At 40.9% G+C, this 18,660-nt stretch overlaps 1 protein-coding gene across 3 annotated transcripts in view; it reads right to left on the minus strand.

Moving 5' to 3' along the window:
- LOC106544095 (putative oxidoreductase ZK1290.5) overlaps window positions 1-18,660 on the minus strand; it is a 90,685-nt gene that overhangs the window by 47,310 nt on the left and 24,715 nt on the right. For all 3 annotated transcript variants that reach the window (XM_087719227.1, XM_087719229.1, XM_087719228.1), the window contains exons 2-3: window positions 10,486-10,734; window positions 8,131-8,232 (exon numbers count right to left, since the gene is read on the minus strand). In XM_087719227.1, the coding sequence (XP_087575353.1) occupies window positions 8,131-8,232; window positions 10,486-10,734 (351 nt within the window). The remainder of the gene's footprint in view (window positions 1-8,130; window positions 8,233-10,485; window positions 10,735-18,660) is intronic.

The following is an 18,660-nucleotide window of genomic DNA, read 5'->3' on the forward strand; positions in this document are numbered from 1 at the left end:
GCAGGTAACAGTTTAGCTGAACACTGAAAGCTGATATGCAATATTTGTTGTTCAAAAAACATGGGCTTCAAAGAAACTCCATGCAAAGATCAAAAAGAAGAGAGACAAACACTCCAGATACAGAGTAAGAAGGACATGCTGATCTTTTTAACACAAAGTTTCATAAATAAATGGACTCAGTAGCAAAGCTTTGTTTGAAACAATAGCAAGCCTTATCTTTCCTAAACACTGCTATGGGTGTGTATCAAGAATTTTAAAACCTTGAACATTAACTTACCATTTTCGCACATCAAAAAATACTTCACAGAGCTTTTTTTTTCCTGATTCATATTATTGTATTTATAATTTTAGAAGCTCAAAAGGTACACTGTATGCCATGCTGCCTGACCCATTCATTACAGGAAGAATAAAAAAAACCACCTTACTCAAGAAATGCACCTTCAGTTCTCAAATCATTGGCTTTTTAATAGCAATAGCAATAGCAGTTCGACTTATATACCGCTTCCTAGGGCTTTCAGCCCTCTCTAAGCGGTTTACAGAGTCAGCATATTGCCCCCCAACAACAATCCAGGTCCTCATTTTACCCACCTCGGAAGGATGGAAGGCTGAGTCAACCTTGAGCCAGTGAGATTTGAACCGCTGAACTGCAGATAGCAGTCAGCTGAAGTGGCCTGCAGTACTGCACCCTAACCACTGCGCCACCTCGGCTCTTTTTCCCCAACAGAAGCTTTATGACAATCTGAATAATGTACAGATAGTCAACAAGCATACAAATATTAATAATGGAGATTAGAACAGGCTACTGTGGAATGGTATCCAAGTTCTCTGGAGACTAGGTATTCTTGTGGTCTATTGTATGCAGAGATGAAGTGAATGGAAGAAGACAGGAATTGGTTGGGAGGAAACAAACTGAAGCTTAATCAAGATAGTGTGTCATGCGTTAATGAACTGAAGGAGAAAGTACCATTTAGTCTACTCTGAAAGGGATTGACCCAGTGGTGGGATTCAAATAATTTAACAACAGGTTCTCTGCCCTAACAATTTCGTCCAACAACCAGTTCACCAAACTGCTCAGAAAGTTAACAACTGGTTCTCCCGAAGTGGTGCAAACTGGCTGAATCCCACCACTGGATTGCCTCTTGAAAAGTTAAGGGGGAAAAAAATGTGGGAACTTCTTCTTCAGCCCTGTTTTGAAAGGACAGATAGCAGCAACCACTGGATATGCCTTGCTTAACATCTGCTCTGTTTCGCAACTGTTTGAAGTTGAGCGAGTTTACCATATCTGGAAGCCAAACGCATAAGTGCTACTCTTTTGATACTATGGATGTCATTCCTTTCACACAATCCATTGATAGCAACAAGGTCTCCTTCTGACCGGATGTTGAAGCAAATAACCCAATCTCAAGCCCTTTAAGAAAATATTAGAGTCCATAACTCTAAAGAGAAGGGAACAGGAAGGAACAAATATCAGCAGCGCACAACAGCTTCCTCAAGTGTAAAACTCATAGGAACTACAGAGCTGGGGGAGGAGGGCAAATGTCACAATGCATTCTATTCCCCTCCTGCTATTATATTCCCCAGATACAAAATACTGCTTATATTACATATCTCAAAACTTAGAGGCTATCAAAGATCATCTTCTCTAATTTCCTCAAGAGGAAAAAAAAAGGCATTTATAAACAGATTGCATTGGACAGAGGCATCTACAAAACACCCACTTTCACATTCATTTTTTTTATGGCTTGAGTTACAACTTCATGTTATCCATCTATGGAATTTCCCATTTCCTTTAAATATATTTTCTTTTATTATGGTTTATGTCAGTCCTTTTTGGTAGGCCAAGTCAAGACACAGGCCAGGATTCCAGGAATAACAGACTCTGGAAAAACCTGTCCACGTTTCTTTCTCTCCCATCTTATGCTAAAAAAAATCAAGATGGAGTTATTATGAGTTTCTTTTCCATGCTTGCTTCTTTCTTTCTTTCTTTCTTTCTTTCTTTCTTTCTTTCTTTCTTTCTTTCTTTCTTTCTTTCCTTCCTTCCTTCCTTCCTTCCTTCCTTCCTTCCTTCCTTCCTTCCTTCCCTTCCTTCCTTCCTTCCTTCTTTCTTTCTTTCTTTCTTTCTTTCTTAGGACTTGACTTTTCCGAAAGTCCCTCCTGTTAACACTCATTCAATACTTCCCACCTTAACACCTTGCACAATCATCAAAGTCAGCTCTATATTCCTTTACATTTAGCTTGTTTGTTGATTTACATGCCACTGTTTTCCAAAAGCTCAAGACAGCTTACGTGGGGGATATCCTTCATTTCACCCCCAACAACAGCACCTCTGTTACATATTTAAAAAATTATTATTATTATTATTATTATTATTATTATTATTATTGTTGTTGTTATTATTTTCCAAACTTACAGGCCACCAATCTCACAGAATGATTTCAATCCACTACAATGGCTTTCGTATCTCCTTTTACAAATAACTTTAAAACACTATTTTATGACAGTCAAAAAATGTTGCCATAGTAAGAGAACTTCAGAAACATTCTCCTCCTCTTAATGAACGGTAAATGTAAAAAGTAATTAAGTGCAAAGAAAAGTAAGTTTATGAAGTCTCCTCCAGTTTGTTAACCTTCAAGTATATGGAGCTAAACCTCCCTCAGCTCCAGTCAACATGACCAAACTTGAGTCTACAGGTAGTGTGTTCATAGGAGAGAGCTGAGGTGGTGCAGTGGTTAGGGTGCAGTACTGCAGGCCACTTCAGCTGACTGTGATCTGCAGTTCAGCGGTTCAAATCTCACCGGCTCAAGGTCGACTCAGCCTTCCATCCTTCTGAGGTGGGTGAAATGAGGACCCGGACTGTGGGGGCAAGTTGCTGACTCAATTTGCTAAAAAAAAATTGTAAACCACTTAGAGAGGGCTGAAAGCCCTATGAAGCCGTATATAAGTCTAATTAATAAATAAATAAAAATACTTATGATATGAGATAAATTGATCTTCTAGATGAGGACTGTCAAAGTCAAGGCCCACGGGCCGGATGCATCACACACCCGGTTTAGCGAAGCAGGAAAAAGTCACAATACATCATATGATGATGCTGTGATGAGGCAAGTTTGACACCCCTGTCCTACACCATGAAAGCATACCCTCGTTATCTCAGATGTATGGGGGAAATGCCATAAACTCATAGGGCACAGTTAGAGGAAATGAAATCCAGTTGTGCCACTAGGGGAAATAAAGTATGCCTAATACATTAAAGGGACACGAAGGCTCAGTGGCTAAGACGTTGAGATTGTTGATCAGAAAGGTCGGCAGTTCGGCGGTTCGCATCCCTAGCGCTGCATAACAGAGTGAGCTCCCGTTACTTGTCCCAGTTTCTGCCAACCTAGCAATTCAAAAGCATGTGAAAATGCAAGTAGAAAAATAGGAACTACCTTTGGTGGGAAGGTAACAGAGTTCCGTGCGCCTTTGGCATTTAGTCATGCCGGCCACGTGACCACGGAGACATCTTTGGACAGTGCTGGTTTTTTGGCTTTGAAACAGAGATGAGCACCGTCCCGCTAAAGTCAAGAACGACTAGCACATATGTGCTCGGGGAACCTTTACCTTTACATAACATACGTTGAATGAAAGATGGCACAAAGGACTTTTCATATCTACTGTCTTATAAAACTTGCCAATGGGCTACTCCTCAAAATGAAACCTCAAGTCTCACATTTGAAAAGCTGAACACCAGAATATGGCTCGGAAAGCTGCCACTGCTGCTTGTTTTCCTTAAATATGCCTGAGTTGAGGAGATGGGGGTCAAGAGTGAAGATAGCTTAGGATAAGATGACATATCATGCACCAAAGGACAAGCCATGGGACCAGTTACAGCTTTTGGATAAGCAGTGGCTTACTCCCAACACTGATAAAGCATTGCTGGTTTGCGTCAGGAAGAGTAGCGCATAAAAGGAATGGACAAGACTGTTCTGCTTATCACAGCAACCGATAACAAGCTGTGAAGGTTTGACATGTCTAATGTCCCTTTGATAAACACCTGTTGGGGCATTTGCAAGAGTGCGAAAGACATTCACGAATCTCACCCTCTTTATGCTCAGCTTCAACATGTAGCCGATGCTAAGATATTTTACAATGTTACTTAGATCTTGGAGCAGTTCCATCTTTAAAATGACAATTAAACTAAAGATTTAGTGCGGTTGGAATGGGAGCCCAGTTATTATCCTAGGAAGGAAAGAGAGACTAGCAAGCAAGGTAATCCTCAGGACAAGATTTAGTGTTGATTTAATGAGGACCCAACAATCCGGGTCCTCATTTTAGCCACCTCGGAAGGATGGAAGGCTGAGTCAACCTTGAGCCGGTGAGATTTGAACAGCTGAACTGCAGAACTGCAGTCAGCTGAAGTAGCCTGCAGTGCTGCATTTAACCACTGCGCCACCTCGGCTCTCATGAACAGCAGATGATAAGACACTGGAGAAGGAATTGGAATTACAAGACTGAGATGGGAGCTGCAATTTAATTGATAAGGCTGATTGTTGCTAGAAAATGGAAAATTTGAAATCTCAGGAAAGTTACTAGTCAAATTGTTTTGGATTCAAAATGTTCTAATTAATGCCAAAATCAAAACCAACAACCCAAATTTACAGACACAAATACTCAATTAATTATAGTATTTACCCCCCAAAAAACCCCATTCAGATAGCCAAAGTAATTCAGTTTAAATTTTGATATTTCTAAAATATCAAAAACTGCTAAGTCAAGTCAATACCGTATTTTTCGGAGTATAAGACGCAACTTTTTCCCTCAAAAAAGAGGCTGAAAATCTAGGTGCGTCTTACACACTGAATACAGAATTTTTTGCCTCTCGAAACTCCTTCACCAAAATGCCTGTGCATGGCTTTTAGAAGGCTTTCAGACAGCTCCTGGGGGCTGGGGAGGGCAGAAATGAGTGAAAAACGGCCCGCTTTTTGCATCCCCCCCAGCAGCACTCTATAAGCTTCCTAAAGGCTATCCATGCCCTTTTTGTGACAAAAAATGAGCCCGTTTTTTGCTCGTTTTTGGCCCCCGCATCCCCCCAGGAGCACTCTACAAACCTCCTAAGGGCTATTCATGCCCTTTTTTAAAAAAAAAATGAGCCCGTTTTTGGGAAGTTTGCAGAATGCAAAAACATTTTTTTTAAATTTTCCTCTTCAGAATCTTGCTGTGTCTTATACTCTGGTGCGTCTTATACTCCGAAAAATATGGTAGTCTTTTCAAAATCCTGGTAAAACATATCACTGGTTTTGTAAGACAATCTAGGTAAGTTTGTGTTTAGGAAAGATTTGAAATAAAAACTTCTACAGCTCCCATTCTTCTAATATAATCCAATACATATTTACTCAGAAGGAAATGAGAATGTTCAATACCCTTGCATGGATATACTGTATGTTAGGATTGCAAAGGCTGAACAATCAAATAAAGGACGTAAATTAAACGTGACCCGTCAAAAGCGCGGACGACAAAAGCGCGATCGACAAAATCGCGCCTTTGACGTCATCACAGCGCGACGAAAAAGATCGAAAAATTCAAATAAAAATTAATAAAAATTAAATTAAAGCAAGCCGATTCACATAAAGGTAAGGGTTAGGGTTAGGGTTAGGGTTAGGGTTAGGGTAAGGGTAAGGGTTAGGGTTAGCTTTAGAGCGTTAGCGTTAGGGTTAGGATAAGGGTTAGCGTTACGTTTTTCGTTACTTTAACGGTTAGGTTTAGGGTTAGGTTTAGGGTTAGGTTAAGAGTTAGGGTTAGGGTTAGGTTTAGGGTTAGGTTTGGGGGGGTTAGGGGAAGGTTTTAGCTTTATTTTTACATTTTTTCGATCTTTTTCGTCGCGCTGTGATGACGTCACAGCGCGCTTTTGTCGAGCGCGCTTTTGTCCTACGCGCTTTTGTGGTGGAACCAAATTAAAAGACAGTTCAAGAAATCCCAGATCAGTGCCATAAGACAAATAGTACGATGAAGTATTATTTGAATGTCAACTGAAAGTTTAATGGTTAATTATGCAAATGAATTATTTAATCCTTTTTTCCTCTCGGGCTACTGCATTTAAACCTCTACATTTATTAACATTTGCCTATCACTTCAGAAACACATGGCCAGAGGTTCTAAAACTCTACTTCATACAAGACAGGAAAAAAAATGATGATTTGTTGAGCAGATGAGACCAGAAAACACAGAGGCTATTTTAACTCACATGAGATTTACATGTCATTAATTTGAATAACGTAAGAAGGCGGAAAATAGCAAATAGCACGCAAGGGTAGATGGCTCCATAAGAAGTAAAAAGCTTTGAATTATAGTGATAAATTAAGGTAGTGTCCAACGTCCAATTTTAATTCCTCATAAAGTATTCAACCTAGTATAGATGGATAGTCTGGTGGAATTAATACACATGAGAGAAAGGAGCAGCAAAGGCAGAGATATTATCTAGCTAATTCATGAAAACTAACCATTAATTTTTGAACATAAAGTAACAAAACCAACATCCAACATTTTTCCTGTTTGTCTAGACAAAGAAGGAAGGAAAAGCCCAAAGTGAATCTGACATAGATTGAACTTTGCATGCAAATTCAAAGCCACAGCTCTGAGATGACTGAACTCTTAACTTTCCCAAAGACAAGGAATAATATAATATCCTGGCTTATTTGTTCAACTACATTACAAATGCTGGGACTTAAGCCAATAAAAGAATCTAACTTCTATTGATTCCTTTTCAAGTGACACTGATATGCATACATAAATTTATAGACGAAACCTTCTCAAACGTTAATGTGGACATGGAGGGTTCCACCACAAAACCGCGCTCGACTAAACCGCGTCGCTGACGTCATCAACAGGGCGACAACAGCGCGGAGACAGAAGCACGCTGTAAACCCTAAACCTAAAATTAACCCCTAAACCTAAACCTAACCCCCCTAAACCTAATCCTAAACCTAACCCTAAACCTAACCCTTAACCTAACCCTTAACCTAACCCTTACCTTAAGTTGAATCGGCTTGCTTTCAAAGCGCTAACCCTAACCTTAAACCCAATCCTAACCCTTAACCTAACCCTAAACCTAACCCCAACCCTTAACCTAACCTTAACCCTTAACCTAACCCTAAACCTAACCCTAAACCTAACCCTAAACCTAACCCTAAACCTAACCCTTACTTTAAGTTGAATCGGCTTGCTTTCAAAGCGCTATTTAAAGCGCCCTTCTTTCTCCGCGCTGGCTGTTGTCGCCCTGCTGATGACGTCAGCGACGTGGTTTAATCGGGCGCGGTTTAGTCGAGCGTGGTTTTGACGGGTCACAGACATGGAGGACTCTTGGGCACGATAATGTATTATTCCAATTAACTTCCTAAGCGGAAGTATGTAATTAATGACTTTAGGAATCATCCCTTTTATTTCATTTCCTATTTATTTACTGTTCACATTTTTGAATGACCCATCTCCCTCAGAATAAGGGCTTTTATCTTATAAAGACTTTAATATTGTTTTACTTAGTGGTCACTTATCTGGTTACTTATCACTTCAGCAAAATTAATAAGAGGAGAAAAACGCTACCTAAGGAGAAAAATTGCTTAAAGACTCGTACAGTATTTTCATTGGCCCTGCTCAACAAGGATATAAATAATGCCTGCCTGTCTTCAGTTCAATAACTAGAAATCAATCTTGCAATTTTTATAATCAAGAATTAACCATCCTTCTGAAAAAGGAGTTCTTCACATAGAAAATATTTCTGTTAACGTTAGAAAGCCACTGCAGTTTTCAATAGATTCAGTTTAACTTTGGTTAAGAGTAGATTCCTGAATTTGTGATATCAAGATGACAAGAACCCTAACTTCAATTCTGTCTAAAGCTTGAAAGAATGATGGTATCATGAAGCTTGAAAATCCTTTTCTTGTGGATTCTTGTGGATTCTTGTGGCTCATCATGACCACCGAGCCCCACCTACCCAGATGGTTATTAGGGCAGAGAACCGGTTGTTAAATTATTTGAATCCCACCACTGTCGCCCACCCAATCACATGATCCACCACCACCAAGCCACACCCACAGAACCAGTTGGGGGGGGGGAATAGATTTCACCACCCAAAATGCATTACAGAAGTCATCTTACCTTTCTCATACAATTCTTCCATGGCCTGCCAAGTTTCCGCTCTGACTTCTCGACTGCTTTTTCCAGGGACTTGTGCATCCGGCCAATGTATTAAATAAAGATCTAAACAAGCAAACAAACAAACCTATTTCATTTATACTTCTCATTAGCCCACCAGCCTAATGATGTATGCAGAACATATAGCACAAAGTCTATTTATACAATTCCAATTCCCATGCCCCGTCTTAAAATCCAGGAAAACCACTTTTCTAGATTCTCACGTAAGTAGCTCTGCTAAGGGTAGCTGTTGTGGCCCACCAGGAGCCGTTGGAGTTGCCACCAGACTCCGACAGCGAGGGGCCCTATGAGTCGACTCTGGAGGATGTGGAGGACCCCAGACAGGGTTCCGACTCCGAGCAGGGTGCAGAGAGGCTGGTTGGCCACCAGGAGGCACCTGAGCCTTGGACCAGTGGGGAAGAGACAAGGGAGAGTGAGCCGGAGGCCAGTAGTGAGTTGTTCCTGGATGCACGCCATCGAAGAGCTACTAGGCGTCAGGAACAATTACGCAATTACAGGAGGTGATTGTACTCAGCTGGTGGTCATTAGGCTCCTCTCCAGACTATAAAAAGGCTACTTATGCACACACCCCTCTTTGCAGAAGTCAACGCAGGATTGAATGTCCGAGGACATTACTGGGAGCTTGGCAGGCTGAATTGTGTTTATTGCTGCCTGAGTTTGTCTGAGTTGCTGCAAAGGTCTTTATCTGTTTGTTGTGCTTGGCTTTCAGCCACCAAGGTTTTGGTGTCTTGCTATTAAAGTACATTCCAGTTAAGCTTGTCTCGGCATTCGTTACTGGATGGAGGAGGGGGGTCAGAACAGGTAGCCATGTACAAATATAGCTTCATGCCATGCTTGAGTCATTTGACTTTTTGTTCAAAACAACTCAGTGACCGAGTATTGTAGCAGTCACAAGAATATTTGTGGCTGGTATAATTTATGTAGCATTTATACAACAGTCTATACAATTTTAACCTACTAAGGTAATTATGGTCAACCATATAATATCCATTGTGATTTTCAACTTTTCTCCCTCTTTTGTGTAAGGCCCAGGCAAAAATCAAAATCAAGAGCTTATTAAGACGTCTGTACTCTCTGATGTGTAACTGTTAGGATAATTATAACTTGATATGTTGTAAATTATGCCAGGTTATTATGTAACATTTCAAAAAATGGCCATAACAAATCCTTCTTAGGAAACTGTAGACAGTGAACTTTGTCCTCACTGCAAATTGCGAATATAGCATTTTACATTTCTATATACAAATGAAAGGCAGTCAATCGTTTAAATAAGCTGCTTTAGAAATAAAGTAATTGCAGTAAAAAAAAAAAAAGCAATTCTATCCCCAAAGCTTTAGTTACAAAAAAGTTACTTAAACTAAGCCTGCCAATCAAAAGATTGGGCAGAAACGAGCAATAAATGCAAACTTTGAGCAGTAATTCTGGACCAGGAAGTTTTCTTTCTTTAAAGATGTGCATTAGAATATCATTCTAGAGCAGGGGTGTCAAACTCGTGACCTGCAGGCCAGATGTATCACATGCTGGCCACGCCCACGCCCGGTTTAGCGAAGTTTATTACCATATATGGTGGACTTGTAAAAAGGTTAAAGCATTTTGGATAAAAATATGGTAGATTATGCAAAATGTTCTTTAAAAAAGGATAAAGTTTACCCCTCAGTTATTCTTGTTAGGTATAACTACTGATTGTACTGTTATAGAGACTAATTTGATTTTGTACTTAATAACGGCAGCAAGACTGTTGGTGGCGCAATACTGGAAAAAGGAAGATTTGCCTACTATCCAAGAATGGACATTAAAAGTAACAAACTTAGCAGAGATGGCTAAAATATCAGCATATCTTAAGGACCACTCATATGAGAGATATAAACTGGAGTGGAGAAGATGGATTGACTATATTCAAAATAAATACGGGACTAAGAAATTCCAGATAGTTTATGACTGAAAAAGCGAGGAACAATATAATCTGTTTAGAGTTAGCCTAACAAAAGAGGAGTTAAAGCTCAAATGAAAGATGATACTAACTTTCTTTAAGTTTATTTTAGAATATCTTTGTTAAAGATTTATACCCTGTATCTATTCTGGGAAGTTGGCGGGGGGGGGGGGGGAAGGTTGAGGGGGGGGGGTGGGCTCAGGTGGGGATGGTGGGGGAGGGGAGGTAAATATTTGTAAAAGCTTTTTTTTAAAAAAAAATCAATTAAAAAAAAGAAAAATATATTAAATGTGCACCAAGACTTATGACTATGATAATTTGAACAGGAACACACACAAACACACAAACACACACAAACAGCTTCATACCTAGATATTCCACTCCAAGTCTGTTGCAAGATTCCAAGCAGGCTTGTTTGGCTTTATCGTAGCCATAGTCAGCATGCCATAATTTGGTTGTTATCCAGAGATCCGCCCGGTCTATTCCACTCTCTTTGATAGCCTTCTGCAGCAGCGATTCACAGCCATATCGTTTTGCCGTGTCGATGTGACGAATGCCACATTTCTGAAGTGCGTATACCACCGCCTCGTGGGAATAGCCACCTTGATGGGATGTTCCTTGAAACATCAGAGGGGGAAAAAAATGTCATTATTTTGTTAATATGCGCTGTATTTCCTACAGACCATTACAGAAGTATGAAGTAAACCATGTGGAATGAACTGGCTAAGAATGATTCGGTTTCATGATTTGGGTCATCTCTCTATCGTAGGAATTTTAAGCAAATTTCAGGTTTGATTTTGCACTTAATAACGGCGTGCAAGACTGTTGGTGGCGCAATACTGGAAGAAGGAAGATTTGCCTACTATCCAAGAATGGACATTAAAAGAAACAAACTTAGCAGAGATGGCTAAAATATCAGCATATCTTAAGGACCATTCAAATGAGAGATATAAACTGGAGTGGAGAAGATGGATTGACTATATTCAAAATAAAGACGGGACTAAGAAATCCCAGATAGTTTATGACTGAAAAAGTGAGGAATTTAATGTATAAATCAAAGACCAATATAATTTTTTTTTAAAAATGAAATTAATAAAACGAAATGAGATAAAGAACAAATGAAATACAATAGATAACAATCAAAGAAAACGAGAAAAAAGTGATTTTGCACATATATTAAGGGGACAATATATAGGGCTGGGCTTTTAAGCTACTTTTCTGGCATCCTGCAAATTTTGGGTTGAGTGGGCATTTATTTTTCCTCTGGGATTGTAAGATCTTTTTGATTTCATTTTAGATTCCTTTAAATCTTCACGCCTTCCTTTCCTTCTTCTGATTATAACAACCTGGAAAAGATTATATTATTTTCTCATCGCTGAAACGTTTGTTCTTTTTCTGAAGCCCCATTGTAGGATCAAAGATTCTCTGCTTTTCTTGAAGCCTAAAGCTTCTCTACACAATTCTATTTATACTTACTACTGCTAGCCCTCAACTTACAGCCATTCATGTAGGGACTGTTCAAAGTTACAACGGCATTTAAAAACTGACTTGTGACCGGTTTCCACGCTTGCAACTACTGCAGCCCTCCTGTGGTCACGTGATCAAATTTTGGAGTCTACATGTACTGATGACAGTTGCAATAGCAATAGCAATAGCAGTTAGACTTATATACCGCTTCATAGGGCTTTCAGCCCTCTCTAAGCGGTTTACAGAGTCAGCATATTGCCCCCAACAACAATCCGGGTCCTCATTTTACCCACCTCGGAAGGATGGAAGGCTGAGTCAAACCTGAGCCGATGAGATTTGAACAGCCGAACTGCAGAACTGCAGTCAGCTGAAGTAGCCTGAATGACATGATTCATGTCAGAACTATGGCAAACGAAGTTGTAAAATGGAGCAAAACTCACTTAACAACTGCCTCGCCCTTGCTCAGCAATGGAAACTTTGTGGCCATAAAGTGAAGGATTCCCCTGTACTGTTCTTCTCCCCTTTTCTCTGTCTCTGTAAAGCTGTCCAGATCTCACTGTTACTTTGCCCTTGAAGAGTGTTCGAAGACTCCAATTAGTCCAGAAAGCAGCCGCGCGAGCGATTGTGGGTGCACCAAGGTACACCCAAGTTACACCTATCCTCCGCGAGCTGCACTGGCTACCTATTAGTCTCCGAATCCGCTTCAAGGTGCTGGTCGCTACCTATAAAGCCCTACATGGCATCGGACCTGGGTACCTGAGAGACCGCCTCCTGCCGATTACCTCTCTCAGACCAATTAGATCGCACAGGTTAGGTCTCCTCCGGATTCCATCTGCCAGCCAATGTCGGCTGGCGACTCCCCGGGGGAGGGCCTTCTCTGTTGCAGCTCCGGCCCTCTAGAATGAGCTCCCTGTTGAGATCCGGACCCTTACTACATTCCCGGCCTTCCGCAAAGCCACCAAGTCCTGGCTGTTCCAGCAGGCTGGGGGGAGCTGAGAAGCATCTACCTCCACGGAAATTGTGAATGTTGGTTTTGTTTTTAATATGTTGTCTTTGTCTCGTTCCCCCCTTTCCCTTGTTTTTTGTGAGCCGCCCGGAGTCCTCCGGGAGTGGGCGGCATACAAGACAAATAAATAAATAAATAAATAAATAAACAAACAAACAAACAAACAAACTTTTTCCTACCCAATATATAATTTTCTAAAATGCAGATCAGATCCTCCTGTCGCCATTTTTACAACACCAGCTTATTAAAATAGATCAATTTCCCCTAGCGTTGTATTCTCCATACGATGCAGATGAAAATTATAGATTAATCCACTTGCAAGTTACTAAAAACTGACTCAAACTATCCTGAACGATTAAGGTAAAGGTTCCCCTGCACATGCGTGCTAGTTGTTTCTGGCTCTAGAGGTGGTGCTCATCTCCGTTTCTAAGCCTAAGAGCCAGCATTGTCCAAAGATGTCGCCGTAGTCATGTGGCATGACTAAATGCCAAAGGCAGCCAGAGAGCTTTTACCGTCCCACCAAAGGTAAATTCTTCTACTTGCATTTTTTTACGTGCTTTTGAACTGCTAGGTTGGCAGAAGCTGTGACAAGTTAACGGGAATTCACTCCGTTACACGGCACTTGGGATTCGAACCGCTGAACTGCCGACCTTCTGCTCGACAAGCTCAGCGTGTTAGCCACTACGTCCCTCCCTGAACGATTACATTCCCACAATAATTTGTGCTAACAGAACTCTGGAATTGTGTTACAGAACGCTTTCCATGCTCTGAGTAAGGAAGTGCAATTGTAGATATATGTTAAGGGGGAGATACAAGGGGGGGCAAACTGTTCAATAGTTTTGCTCCACCCTGGCACTTGCTGGAGGTTTAAATCAAGGGCAACATGTATGCCAGCAGGAGAGGAAGTGGTTTAGCTGGGGGGAAAAAAAATAGCAGGAGGCCTGCAAGATAAAGAATGTTGGACTTGAAAAGTAGAAAGCTGTAGTTATCTTATCTTATACTTTCCTTCAGCTGTTTTTTCCTGCCACTTGTCTAGAGGATTCGGCGTTTAGGGAAGCACAAATTCCTATTTCAATCTTCTGAGTGTAGCCAGTTTTCAAGGTCACCTGTTTGATGTACATATGGTCAGTTTTTTAACTGACTACAGTACTTCCTAAAATTGAGGTTCATACAGCCCTTACATTTCTCTATGCAATCAGGTTCAGAAGGCTGTCGGCTTCCAATATAAAATCTTTTCTTTGTTCATGCATAGTTTACTGATAAAGTCAGAATTTGCCGAGTTTATAAACTCATTATTTATAAATCATAAAGCTAGTTCAACCTCATGGCTGTTAGTTCACATACATACCAGTTCAAGCATCTTTTCTCCCTACAACACATACACAACTCTACACATATTTATTAGGACTACCACAGTGGTGGGTTTCAAAAAATTTTGGAACCTCTTCTGTAGGTGTGGCCTGCTTTCCGGGTCCACTGGTGGAACCTCTTCTAACTGGTTCGGTAAATTTGACGAACCGGTTCTACCGAATAGGTGCGAACCGGTAGGAACCCACCTCTGGACTACCAGGTTTGGTTTGTAAAAATCCAGCCAACTACTGGATGTCAGCAGAAGAAACTTAAATATATAAACAATTCTGTTCCACCTTCCAACCTTTGCAGATCAGATCTGGTAGCCCTGATAGTTCTTGCTTACTGACTCGTCAATTTAGTGACCATTCGAAGTTACAACCTTCTCTGTGGGAGCGCCTTCCCTCTGGAATGAGCTGCCCCCGGAGCTTCGTATAATCCCCGACCTCCGGTCCTTCTGACGCACCCTAAAAAGTTGGCTTTTCCAGCAAGCCAGCCTGGCCTGAACAAAACAAATCAAAGTATTGATTATTGTTAATTTTAATTTGAATTCTTTTTTAAAAAATGTGTCATTGTTAATTTTAATTGGGTTTGGGGATATCCTATTTAATTTCTTTTTAACTTTTGTAGTATGTGTTTCTTTTAATGTTGTACGCCGCCCTGAGTCCTTGGGAGAAGGGCGGCATATAAATCGAATAAACCTCAAACCTCAAACAACAGAATCCACCTCCAAAAGCTATTTATGACATTCTCCCCCCAGCACGATTGCATTTTAAGCAGTTGACAACCAGATCACCTTTATAGTTGATTTTTATGTTGTCTCACTTAATTACAGTGGCAGTCAGTGAATGATTGCATAATGATACCCTTGTTTCCCCGAAAATAAGACACGGTCTTATTTTCTTTTGACCCCCGAAATAAGCACTTGGCCTTATTTCTGGGGAGGTATTATTATTATTATACAATTCTATCACAGCGGCCAGTTGTTTCGCCGGATTTGGCATTGGTTACTAGTCGGGCCCCACCCAGGGGCCTAGGACGTCGTAACGTATTTTCGTAATATGCGTGCAGATCCAAGCAGTGCGGCTTTTTGCATTTGACTGATGCTGATTTTGTCAATTTTTAACTGTTTCAAATGTAATTCCAGTGCTTTTGGAATAGCACCCAGTGTGCCAATTACCACTGGAATTACCACTGCTGGTTTGTGCCATAGTCGTTGGATTTCGATTTTTAAGTCCTGGTATTTTGCGATTTTTTCATGTTCCTTCTCGGCGACCCTGCTATCACCTGGTATTGCGATGTCTATGATTGTGACCTTATTTTTCTCAACCAGTGTGATGTCTGGTGTATTATGTGCCAGTATTTTGTCGGTTTGTATACGGAAATCCCACAAGATTATTATTATTATTATTGTTATTATTATTGTTGTTGTTGTTGTTGTTGTTGTAGTTATTATTATTAAAGTTTTTATTGTTTTTATCAAAGGAAAACACACACACAAAAAATCATCTTTCATTACATCTTGTAGAAAGCCTATCCGTTGGTTACAGGTACATTTCGTGCATTTCTTCTGCCTTCACATATATTTCATTCAGTTTAAATTGTACATTTTAGAATTTATATATTTTACTATCACTGTACCACCATTTTCCTTTAATAGGGTTTTAAGGACACAGCCACCTACTGGCATTTCTTTTTTCCCCAGTCTCAATGAATCTGCCGTAACTTTACATCTTTATAACTTATTCTAGAAAAAAGTCGGTTAAAAAGATATCTAACAATCCCTCTCCCTTCCTCCCCCCCCCCCCAAACTCACAAATTATTATTTTTGAGGTGCAGGAAGTGACAAGCGTGGTCACCTCATGGCTGCTGCTGTGTTGCAATATTTTTGGGGAGGGCTTATTTTCGGGGAAACAGGGTAACTGCAATAAAAGTCATAAAATTGGGCCAGTCACATGGGTGCCTCAGCTTACGACTTTCGTGTCATACAATTGAAATGTCATAAGTCAAGGACTATCTATGCCAGTGTTTCTCAACCTTGGCAACTTGAAGATGTCCGGACTTCAACTCCCAGAATACCCCAGCCAGCATTCGCTGGCTGGGGAATTCTGGGAGTTGAAGTCCAGACATCTTCAAATTGCCAAGGTTGAGAAACACTGATCTATGCTTTATATAATGTAAACCAACCCTGAGAAATGTTTTCAAAGACACAACTTTGCACAACTTTACAGTTTCTATTGTATTAGCCCAGTTCCTGAGATTGTTCACTTTGCAACATATGGTTTCCTTCATGGCTTTGGTTTCAATAGTGTTCCAAGCTTGGTATCATCTGAAATTGTCATTAATTCACTCCTATTTTCTCCTTAAAAATTTTAGACTGTGTTTGTTAAAAATCTATACCGTGTACGGGCTCTGGGAAGTGGGGGGGGGGAGGGAGGTGGGGTCTTAGGGGGGAGGGGGGATATATAGTATGTGTTAGATTTCAATGCAATGCGATTGCACATGTATACTGTTGCTCTTTAATTTTACTGTAAAAATAGGACAAGCTGAATATATTGACATATAGTAGAAATACACCAAAGGGAGGAGTAGCGGGATAGAAGAAAGAGGGGTAGAGAGGGTGGGAGAGAGGATTGGAGGGAGGGTGAGAAGGAAGGGAGGGAGTGGACTGGGAGAGAGGAGTGGTAGAGGGGGAGGGGAAGTAGGGTAGAGGGGAATGATGGAGGGAAGATGGAAAGTTGGAGAGGGATGAAAGAAAGAGGTGTATGGAGGGTCGAAGAGGTAAATTGGGTTTCTATTTTGGGGGGTATTGTTGACAAGAGGAATTGCTGTGTTTATTGTTTAATGTTGTATGGCCCCGGTTATGCACAGTATATATGTGACTGTATGAAAATGAAAAATGGAAAATAAAAAACACATTTTACACAATTCACTCCTATTTTCTCCTTAAAAATAGATGCACGAAAGGGGAAAATAAGGTTGATCTATGCTAGTTATTTGTCCAAACTAAAACATCGATATAACATTGCAAATGTATAAAAGTGAGACATAATCCTTCACTTTTTAGGTTACCTCCCCTTTTATAGCTCAAAAGAAACTAGACAAAACACCCAAATCTACTTTTTCATTCTATCTCTCCCTATTCACCCACCTCAACACACAAAGTTTCCATGAAACGATGGGAGTCTTTCATCCTTTGCTTTCTTCCTTTCTTCTTTCATCCTTTCCCTTCCTCAGATTACACACACACATACACCTCCATGGTTCTATGCTAGGGTTTTAATATCCCCCCCCACACACACACACTGCACATTTCCTTTCTATTCTCATTGTGCAGTGATGAAGCTTCTCCCGCTCTGGCTCACATGAAGGAAAGGATGTTCCCAAATAGTAACAGTGTGGCCTAGTGGTTAAGGCACCAGGCTAAAAAAGAGGAGATCAAAGGTTCTGCTTCAGCTTTGGGCATGAAAACCAATTGGGTCCCTTTGGAACAGCGGTGGGATTCAAAAAAAATTTTACGGCCGGTTCTGTGGGCATGGCTTGATGGGCGTGACGTGGCTCAGAGGGTGTGGCTTGGTGGGCATGGCAGGGGAAGGATGCTGTAAAATCTCCATTCCCACTCCACTCCAGGGGAAGGTTACTGCAAAGATCCCCATTTCCTCCTGATCAGCTGGGACTCGGGAGGCAGAGAATAGATAGGGGCGGGGCCAGCCAGAGGTGGTAATTATCGGTTCTCCGAACTACTCAACATTTCCACTACCGGTTCTCCAGAACTGGTCAGAACCTGCTGAATACCACCTCTGCTTTGGACTAATTGTTCTCTCTCGGTCCAATTTACCTCACAGGTTATGTTGAGTTGTGGAGAAAATAGGAGGAGGAAGGAGCATTGCGCTAGAGAAAGTTTGGATAAAGAACCACAGGCTTCATCTGAACCCTGGTAAGACTGAGTGACTGTGTGTCAGGGTTCCAGATCTGACACTCTGGTTTTGGGGGACTACCAGTTCCAGAATTATGTCATCCTTGATGATGGATGAGATTACAGTGCCCTAGAGAGACCTAGGTGCAATCTGGAGTTTCCTAGAATCCAAATCCACCCTGATTAAATAAGTATACAGTATAACCCACAGAGAAGTCTTAAGTCCTTGTTCTTACCTTTTTTATGAATTTTATTAGGTTTAGGTTAGGTTTATTAGATTTATATGCCGCCCTTCTCCCAAGGACTCAGGGCAGTGTACAACATTAAAAGAAACACATAATACAAACGTTAAAAAGAATTAAATAGAATATCCCAAACAGACCCAATTAGAATTAACAATAACATTTTTTAAAAAATTCAATTAAAATTAACAATGATCGATAATTTATTTTGTTTTGTTCAGGCCAGGCTGGCTTGCTGGAAAAGCCAACTTTAGCAACAGCAGTTAGAATTATATACTGCTTCATAGGGCTTTCAGCCCTCTCTAAGCGGTTTACAGAGTCAGCATATCGCCCCACAACAACAATCTTGGTCCTCATTTTACCCACCTCGGAAGGATGGAAGGCTGAGTCAACCCTGAGCCGGTGAGATTTGAACAGCCGAACTGCAGAACTGCAGTCAGCTGAAGTAGCCTGCAGTGCTGCATTTAACCACTGCGCCACCTCGGCTCTTTTTAGGGCGCGTCAGAAGGACCGGAGGTCGGGGATTATACGAAGCTCCGGGGGCAGCTCATTCCAGAGGGAA

The sequence above is a fragment of the Thamnophis sirtalis genome, unplaced genomic scaffold (assembly GCF_051295495.1).
Source record: "Thamnophis sirtalis isolate CommonGarterSnake01/CBP01778 unplaced genomic scaffold, rThaSir2_p1.2 scaffold_7, whole genome shotgun sequence".
Classification (NCBI taxonomy): domain Eukaryota; kingdom Metazoa; phylum Chordata; class Lepidosauria; order Squamata; family Natricidae; genus Thamnophis; species Thamnophis sirtalis.